This window comes from Orycteropus afer, unplaced genomic scaffold (assembly GCF_000298275.1).
Source record: "Orycteropus afer afer isolate SDZICR_OR568_19922 unplaced genomic scaffold, OryAfe1.0 scaffold00053, whole genome shotgun sequence".
Taxonomy (NCBI): domain Eukaryota; kingdom Metazoa; phylum Chordata; class Mammalia; order Tubulidentata; family Orycteropodidae; genus Orycteropus; species Orycteropus afer.
This window is the reverse complement of record NW_006921640.1, coordinates 1,836,266-1,846,285: the sequence shown is the minus strand read 5'-3', so window position 1 is coordinate 1,846,285 and position 10,020 is coordinate 1,836,266. Positions and strand designations below refer to the sequence as shown.

At 38.9% G+C, this 10,020-nt stretch overlaps 1 protein-coding gene across 1 annotated transcript in view; it reads left to right on the top strand.

Moving 5' to 3' along the window:
- The window catches only part of MTMR9 (myotubularin related protein 9), a 94,133-nt gene that overhangs the window by 36,663 nt on the left and 47,450 nt on the right, over window positions 1-10,020 (top strand). The window contains exon 3 of the mRNA XM_007938711.2: window positions 5,588-5,713. Coding sequence (XP_007936902.1) covers window positions 5,588-5,713 — 126 coding nt within the window. The remainder of the gene's footprint in view (window positions 1-5,587; window positions 5,714-10,020) is intronic.

The window sequence follows — 10,020 nt, the reverse complement described above, 5'->3', positions numbered from 1 at the left end:
CTTGAATCTTTATTATTTCTTTTCTTGTGACTGTAGGCTTTTTTTTTTTTTTTTTTTTTTGCTGCTCTTCTGATTGTTGGAGATGTTAAGGTGTTTGTTGATTTTGGCTCTTTTTTGATGTGTGCATTTATTGCTATCAATTGCTGTCTGATCACTGCTTTTGCTCTGTCCCAAAGATTTTAGTATGTTGTGATTTCATTCTTGTTTGATTCAAGGAATTTTTTAAGTTCATTTTTTAAAATTTCTTCTATTACCCAGTAATTCTTTAGAAGGGTGTTATTCACAGTTCCCATATGTTTGCTCATTTTCTGTTGATCTTCCTGTTGTTGATTTCTAATTTTATAGCATTGTGGTCTGAGAAGATCCTTTGCAGTATTCCAGTGTTTTTAAGTTTTTTGAGGCTTGCTTTGTGACCTGCCATATGGTCTATTCTGGAAAATGTTCCATATGCACTGAAAAAGAAAGAATATTGTGCTGTTGTTGGGTGAAGTGTTCTGTAGATGTCTGTAGGCTCAAAGTGGTTGATTGCATTGTTTAGTTCTTCCATGTCTTTGTTGAATTTCTTTCCAGTTGTTCTGTCTGTCATTCAAAATGTTGTATTAAAGACTTCAACTTTTACTGTGGCATCATCTATTTGTTTTTTCAAGTCTATTAAAGTTGGATTTATGTACTTTGGGGTTCTTTCATTGGGCGTATAGATATTTATTATGGTTATGTACTCTGTTCAATTGATCCTTTAATCATTATATAATGTTCTTCTTTGTCTCTTATGGTAGTTTTTATCTTAAAGTCAATTTTATCAGAAATTATTATATCCACTCCTGCTCTATTTTGATTGCTATTTTCTTGATATATCTTTTCCAACCTTTGATTTTGTCTTCATGTCTAAGGTGAGTCTCTTATAGACAGCATATTGATGGGTCATGTTTTCTTATCCATTCTGCAACTTTTCATCTCTTGAGTGGTATATTTTATTCTTTTACATTCAGTATAATTATCGACAAATATAAATTTACTGCTGTCATTTGTTATGTGTTTTTTCATGGTGTTGCTGCTTTCTTTGTTCCATATAATTTTCTTTGCTGAGCTCATTTTGTTTGCTAATTTTGTTATCATTTCCTTCTTTGCTATTGTTTTTGTATTTGCTAAATATTTGTGCCTTTCCTCTTTTTTATTTTTATGAGAAAGTTTGTTATTTTTTTTTTGAGGTTACTCTTTGATTTATAATTTTCTTCCCAAGTTTAGAACAGTCTGCTTTATCTCACAATTGTCTTGACTTCCTCACCATTTGGAAGTTCTGTACCTATACTATTTATTCCCTCTTTTTGGTTTGTGGTTGTCCTCCTTTACCAATTGATGTCTCAGGTCCCTGTTTACAGTCTTGTAAGCTTAGTTTACTTTAGATACTTCTATAACTGGGTTAGTGTCTGGGTTATGTCATCATGTGTATTAATCATTGGTTGTTGTCTGCTGTTAGTTCTCTATCAGAAGGACTCCAAGTAGCATCTCTTGTAAGGTTGGTCTGGTTTTAACAAATTCCCTTAATTTCTGTTTATTTGGAATTGCCCTAATTTCACCATCATATTTGAGAGACAGTTTTGCAGGGTATATAATTCTTGGTTGGGAATATTTTTCTTTCAGGGTTTTATATATATCATCCTGTTGCTTTCTCTCGTGCATGGTTTCTGCCAAGAAATCAGAACTTAGTCTTATTGGTTGCCCTTTGCAGGTAACTTGTCTTTCCTGTGCTGCTTTCAAGGAGCTTTAGTGGCATAATGGATAAGGCACTTGACTTCTAACTGAAGGTCAGCAGTTCAAACCCACCAGACACTTCATGGCAGAAAGACAGGGTGATCTACTTCTGTAAAGATTTACATCCTTGGAAACCCAGTGGGGGTTGCTATGAGTCAGAAATGACTTAATGACATTGAGTTTGGATTTTGTTTTTTTGTGGTGCTGCTTTCAGGATTCATCCTTTGTTGTTAGTTTTGGTGAGTTTGAGTATGATAAGTCTTGGTGATTTTCTTTTGAGATGTATCCTGTTTGGGGTTCTTTGAACTTCTTAATAGTTATCGTCTCATCTTTCATCATAATAGGGAAATTATCTTCCAACAAATCTTGACAGTTTTCTCTGTGGTTTTACTTGCTTCTTCCTGTTCTGGAATTCCAATCACATGTAAGTTATTCCTCTTGATGGTATCCCACATGAATCTTTCTTCATTTTGTTTTGATCTTTTTTCTGATTGATTCCTTAGAAAAGTGTATTGTTGAAGGATTTGTTTTCAATCTCATTTTGTCTTCCACTGATTCGAGTCTACTACTTTGCCCATTTGATATGTTATCTATTTCTGAAATCTTGGTATTAATGTTCTGAATTTCTATTTGTTGTTTTTGTATGGTTTCTAATTTTTAGTTTATTTTGTCAATTTGTTCTGTATTTGTTGTTGTTGTTGTTAAGTGCCATCGAGTCGTTTCCGACTCATAGTGACCCCATGCACAGCAGAACGAAACACTGCCCGATCCTGCGCCATCCCCACAATCCCTGCTGTACTTGAGCCCATCATCGCAGCCACCGTGTCAATCCATCTCGTTGAAGGCCTCTCCCTCTTTCGTCGACCCACCACCCTATCAAGCATGACATTCTTCTCCAGGGAATGGTCCCTTCTTACAACATGACCAAAATAGGTGAGACGAAGTCTGGCCATTCTTGCTTCCAAGGAGCATTCTGGCTGCACTTCTTCCAGGACAGATCTGTTAGTTCTTTTAGCAGTCCATGGTACTTTCAGCATTCTTCACCAGCACCACAACTCAAAAGCATCAACTCTTCTTCGGTCTTCCTTATTCATTGTCCAGCTCTCACATGCATACGAGACGATTGGAAATATCATGGCTTGTGTCAGGCACACCTTAGTCCTTAAGGAGAGATATCCTTGCTCCTCAGCACTTGAAACAGTTCCTTCGCAGTTGACTTTCCCAATGCTACATGTCGTCTAATGTCCTGACTGCTGCTTCCATTGGCATTGATTGTAGAACCAAGCAACGTGAATTCCTTGACAACCTCAATCTTCTCTCCATTTATCGTGATGCTGCTCATTGGTCCAGTTGTGAGGATTTTTGTTTTCTTTATGTTGAGATGTAATCCATACTGCAGACTGTATTCTTCAACCTTCATCAGTAGGTGCCTTAAGTCATCCTCACTTTCAGCAAGCAAAGTTGTATCGTCTGCATATCTCAGGTTGTTAATGATTCTTCCTCCAATCCTGATACCACGTTTTTCTTCATATAGTCCAGCATCTCGGATTATTTGCTCAGCATATAGATTGAATAAGTGTGGAGAAAGAATACAACCCTGACGCACTCCCTTCTTGATTTTAAACCATGTAGTGTCCCCTTGTTCTGTTCAAACGACAGCCTCCTGGTCAAGGTACAGATTCCTCATGAGTACAATCAAGTGCTCAGGAATTCCCATTCTTCTCAGTGTTATCCATAATTTGTCATGATCCACACAATCAAATGCCTTTGCATAGTCAATAAAACACAAGTAAACATCTTTCTGGTATTCTTTGCCTTGAGCCAAGATCCATCTGACAACAGCTATGATATCACTTGTTCCACGTCCTCTTCTGAATCCGGCTTGAACCTCTGGAAGTTTTCTGTCAATATACTGCTGCAAACGTTTCTGAATTATCTTCAGTAAGATCTTACTTGCGTGCGATATTAATGATATTGTTCTATAATTTCCACATTCTGTGGGATCACCTTTCTTTGGAATGGGCACAAATATGGATCTCTTCCAGTCAGTTGGCCAGGTAGCTGTCTTCCAAATCTCTTGACATAACTGAGTGAGTGCCTCCAATGGAGCATCTGTTCTGTGTTACTTTCCTAAATTGTTTTAGAGTTTTATCTGTGTTTTTCTTAAATTTTTCAGTATTTTTCTTGATCTGATGCTTAATCTGTTGAAGGTACCTAAATATAATTCTTTTGAATTCCTTATCAGGCAGTTCCAATGCTACTTCTTCCTCAGGGAGGTTTTCTGGGTCTGTATCCTTGTCTCTTGTTTGCACTGCTTTATCTTGCTTCTTTATGTGAACTGGGATGGTTACATGTCTCTGAGACATTGTGATATCATTTTATTTATATTTAATTGGTGGTTGTATGTTGGTGTGAGTTCCCCCTCCTTTTTTTATTTTGATATATCTGAGTGAACAGGGCTATTTTACTCCTCTATTTGCTAGTTGGAAGCACTTAGGCACTCTCTACCTGTCTCCTGGTGGGTGTGATAGAGAATGAGAATGTGGCACAGATTTCTGTTAGCGGTTCATGAAGAGCACTTGAGCGTGAATTGTGCTGCTATTGCCCTCTGTCTTCTCTGTCTTTTGTTGATCAGTTGGTGCAGAAGCAAGCAGTGGCCGTCACCCAGTGGGTGGGGCTGCAAGAAGTGTGGGTATGTGGGTATGTTGGGTGTGGACAATCATGTGGGCATGGTTGATTTCTAGTCATCAGCCTCCAGTGCAATTGCCCATGTTGTCCTTAACAACCAGAGCCTATTCTTAGGTTGCTGCTTGCATTGGAACACTGCTTACAAATATTCAAAATGGCTGTGGCCTTAGGACAGCTCTGTCTGTCTCCTTATTCACTCTTTTCCTTTCTAGTCATAAGTCACCTGTGTGGTTGCCCATGCACACCTTGGCATGCAAAGCTGATTCTTAGGTTGCTGCCCAGATTAGAACACCACTTGTAAATATTCAAATTGGCTGTGCCATCAGGTCATCTGACAGTCAGCAGCTCAGTTTGTCTCCTTATTCACTGTTTTCATTCAGATTCTTCTACTAGTTGATATTTAATCTACTTCTTTATCCTTCCCTTCAAAGCTCAGGATTCCAGGATTATCTTCTATATCTGTTTCAACTGGTTTCTCATTTCTTTGTTGTAGAGGATCTGTGTAACTCGTCTGCCTATTCTGCTATCTTGCTGTAATATACCTCTTTCCCCCATTTTACAGTTGAGGAAATTGAGGCATAAAGTGGTTAAATTACTTAACAACTATTGCACAGTTAGGATTTGGGATTTGAGACTGGAAGTCTATCTCCAGTCAGAGTTTTGGCCACTGAGCTATATTACCCTTTCTTACAGGTAGAGCAAACACTGATCTTAAATCATTTACATACATTTATATACCTTATGACTGGGTTTTGAGAAAAGGCCTTACAACTACCCAAAAACTGTTTGTTCTTTGATCCTCAGAAATATTTGGTTCTTTTTATTAGACTTCATTAAATGCCTTCAAAAATGAGTTGTTATCATTTTTCTTCTAGGTGTGCACAGTTTTTCATTCTTTTGTTCATGCAGCAAAGACTTATTGAGTGCATGTTATGTGCCAGATACCTTTTTAGATACTGGAAGCAAAGAAATTAGCTTCAAATAAGACTGTAATTATATCTGGTGATAAGCAAAATATTAGGGAAATATACTGGGTATCTCTCATTATTATAACATTTGTTTAATACCTATTTGTCAGCTAAAAAATGTTTTGTTCAAGTAGTGGTATGTTCCTTTTTGCTTTACTTACTTTCTTTTTACCCCCTAGGCCTTATCTACCCTGGACTCCATCACTCTGATGTACCCTTTCTTTTACCGGCCCATGTTTGAAGTGATAGAAGATGGCTGGCATTCATTCCTTCCTGAGCAAGAGTTTGAACTCTACTCTTCAGCTGTGAGTTAGCTTTTGAGAACTATGAGTACTGAGAGTAATATCCAGTGTCTTATCTTGTTTGTGAAAATGATCACTTCCTTTTGAAGAGTAATAAGGTGAAGTTGATTTACCCATGCCTATAAAATTTATATATTAGCTGTTAATGCTACAGCCTTTGTTACTTAATGGATAGGGTCACTATGAGTTGGAATTGACTGAATGGTAACTGATTTGGTTTGTTTGAGGTTGTTTTTTGTTTTTGGAAAATTTGTTCTATGTGCTGCTGCTCAAGTGATTTTATTCCAATGTATTTACTGTATTTTAAGCTTTAATTTTTTTTTTTTTTAAATGACATTGATAAAACATTAAGATCTGGGTAATCGTAGTCTTGACGCATTATGAGTTAATTGGTATTTTAAAAGTCTCCATAGAAATAACTTTACATGTAATAATTAGGTTCTAAGCTTATCCAAAGCCCATTTAGCTCATTGTATACCTAATACCCACCAGCCACTCCTCGGAAGGAAGATGGGCAATTTACTTCCGTAGTGATACTGCCTTGGAAACCCAAGGAGGGGTCGCTATGAGTCAGGTCCTACTCAACGGCACATACAACAACAACAACAAATACCTAAGACAGTATTAGAGAACCATCTACCACATTTGTTTCTATGGGTTAATTTTTGTGTTTTTATAATTTGGGTTGCCAAGATCAGGTTACTAGAACCAGGTTTTCTTTCTCATTTTTCAGCATTTTACTTTTTCTATCATACCTCTATAAATGGGTACTGAGGCAATCAATAAGTAGTGACCAGTATATTATGTGATTTAAAGAGCAAAGGTGTCCACAGCAGCATAGTGAGAAAAGAAAGGGAATTTTACATTCACATATAAGGGACATATTTTGGAGGGGTCAAAAGTTGAAGGAAAGAAGTGAGAGTGAATTTCCTGTTTTAGGGACTTTATCTTGAAGTCAGACAAAGTTATGGCAGTGTTGGTGCAGAAGAGATAAAATTCTAAAAGAAAATTCACTTTCTCTCTGGTAGGAACAACAAGGTGAAGGATCCTAGGGCAATCAGAGTAAATAAGGAACCCTGGAAAGGAAAGAGCTGAAGAAAAGTTTCTTAGTTTCTTTGTGCTGCTGTAATGGAAATACCTTAAGTGGGTGGCTTTAATAAAATGATCCTAATTTTCTCACAGGTTAGGAGCCTAAAAGTTGGAATTAAGTGTCCAACTCTAGGGAAAGGCTCTGTCTGTCTATTCTAGGAGTAAATCCTTGTCTCAGCTCCTCTAGCATTCTTCCCAGCATTCCTTGGATAGCTCCACCTGGCATTTATCTCTCCCCGTTTATGCTTGATTGCTTCTGTGCCTAGTCTGCTCCTTTTGTATCTCGACCAATGACTCGCTTAAGATGTGCATTAATTATGTAGCGTTTCTATAAAAGAAATACCACAAATGGGAGATGTGGTGGTTAAGTTTGTGTGCCAACTTGGCTGGGCCTGGTTGAGTGGCTGGGCAGCTGAATGTAGTTATTCCCCATGGGGGGATTAGTAGTTAACTCCTTGGTGAAATCTATTGGAGCAGCTGAGTAGCTGCTTTGGGTATGTAGTCTGCTTCCCCTATATAAGAAGCAGCTTTGGGAATAGTCTCCAGCTTATGGCACACTTGAACCCTTCATTTAGCCATGTTGTTGTTCAGCAGCCTGCCATGCTCTGCCAACTTTAGGACTTTCAGTGAACTTGAACTAATGGCCTGCCATGTGGTTTGGTAACATCAGGACTGTGTCATTTTATTTGTCGACCTTGAGCTTGTTAGCCTCAGCGCCCCCAGTAGCTGCCTGAGTGAAGAGATGCCTCTAGCTTCAGTGGGCCAGGAGCAAGAGGCAGAGCTGAAGCCCAAGATCAAGGGGCTTTCACACAGCCCCTAGAGCCTGGCACTTTGAACTTGGACCTCTAGCTTCCCGATCTATAAGAGAATAAACTCCTATTTGTTCAAGCCATCCCATCTGTGGTATATTGTGAGAGTGGCACTAGGTAGCCAGAACAGTTGGCTTTAACAAACAGAAATTTATTTTCTCATAGTTTACCAAAAAAACAGACTTACTGCCATAGAGTCATTCCTGACTCATAGCGAACCTCTCCTTGGTTTTCCAAGGCGGTATCTCTACAGAAGTAGATTGCCCAATTTTCCTTCCAAGGAGTGGCTGATGGGTTTGAAACACCAGTCTTTTGGTGAACAGTCAAATGCCTTAGGCACTATGCCACCAGAGCTCCCTCTCGTAGTTTAGGAAGCCAGAAATCAGAATTCAAGGTGCTGATTCAAGGGGAAGGCTTTCTTTCTCTACTGGCTATTGAGGAAGGTCCTTATTATTTTAGCTTCTATTTCCTGGTTTCTTGAAGATTTCTGTGTCTTGGCATCTTTCATACCCCATCATATGCTCTGCTTACTTGTTTATTCTCTTATATATCTCATTGAACACTAACGACCAAAGACTATTTGAGCTGTAGGATAACATGAATGATATGATACATGACAAAAGCAAAACGTCATTAAAATGAAAGAAAATAACATCATGAAATCAGAAGAGACTCTGAAACTTGCTCTTGAATGTATACAAAAAAACACCCAAACTCATGCCATCAAGTCTGATCCGACTCATAGAGACCCCTCCTTGGGTGTCCGAGCCAGTATCACTACAGAAGTTGATTGCCCAGCCTTCCTTCCAATTGAATGTAAAGTAGATAAAAATAGAAGAAATAATGACATAAAAGAGCTGAACAGAAGACTTCAAAGGGTGGCCCAAGAAGATGAAGACAAAGTATTATGATGAAATATGGAAAGACCTGGAGTTAGAAAACCAAAAGAGAAAAACACACTCTGTATTCCTCAAGCTGAAAGAACTGAAAGAATAGTCAAGCCTCAATTTTACCATATTGAAGGATTCTATGGGCAAAACATTGAACAATGCAAGAAGCACCAAAAGGAGATGGAAGGCAAATGCTAACTGAATCCTGCAGTGCTGTGCTTGCCTGGCATGGGGTCTTGAAAATAATTAAGGTTCCAGTAAGATGGTGGAATAGGCAGAAACACTGCACAGACCCCCTTCAACAAAGAAAAAGGGAACCAGTTAACACAGATACAGAAGATAATCCTGGACCCCTGAGCCTTGAAGGGAAGGATATAGAAGTGACTAAACTCCAACTAGCAGAAGAATTTACATGAAAACGCCAAAAAAGGAGACATACGGAGCTGTGGTCTGGCAGTGATCCTGACGGCACAGACAGCTTGGATATTGCTGAGTGGTGGTAGGACCTAAGAATTAACCTCAAAAATTGGCCCTGCTAGCCAGGGACAGCATGGAGGACAGCTCTGGCGGTTGGGGAATGAAAGGGGAAGCAGCAAAGAGGAAGGCGGGCTGAGCTGTGGACTTTTGTCTGTCCGGAGGGCACAGCCATTTTGAATGTTTACAAGCAGCTTGACCATTTTGGATATTTAAAGCGAAAGCATTCTCCCAGATTCCAGGGACTTAAGAACAGGTACCACTTGCCGGGAACCCCAAGGACATTTTGGACCTGGATGACTGGAAAGGTGAGACATTCCCCTTGTTCCTCTTATACCCCACACCCTCTTGGTGAATGGGATGTGGCCATCCCTCACTTCACCCACTTTCTGGGCCGGCAGGAATTCCATCCCAGTCTGCGAGCTCAGGCGGAGATTGGGTGCCCTGGCCCAATTTTTTTTTTTTTTCTGTTTTCTGTTTTTTAGTTTGTTTGTTTTTGCCTGTTTTAAAACTATTATTATTATTATTACTTTTGTAATTTTTACTATTATTCTTTATTCCTCCCCTCCCAGGTTCTAGTTTTCAGCTGTATTTCTTTTCCCTGTTCCTGGTTGCAACTTTTTTTCTTTCTCATGGTTAACCCCATTCCTTGTTTTTCTTTTTGTGTTTTTCCCACTTTTTTCCTTCATTGTTCTCCTTCTCTACATTTTTTCTCTTATTGCCTTCTCCCCAGATATTGCAGGGTTATTATTATTTTTTTCCCCTTTTTCTTTTTTTTGGTTTCTGTTGCTGTGTGATTACATGGTGTATTTTTTTGTCCATTTGCTTTTACTTTTTGATGGTTATTCAATTGTTATTTTTCTTTAACTCAGTAGAAGACAGCAATAGTCCCCATACAACACAACTACCCCCACACCTCCTGCAGCTTCACTTACTGAGTGAGAGCCACCACTTCCATCTCCACCAATGAGCCAATGACCATCAAGAAGAGCCTGACTCATCTTTGGCTGCTCTTCACAAACAGTTAATAGAGATCTAAATACAACAA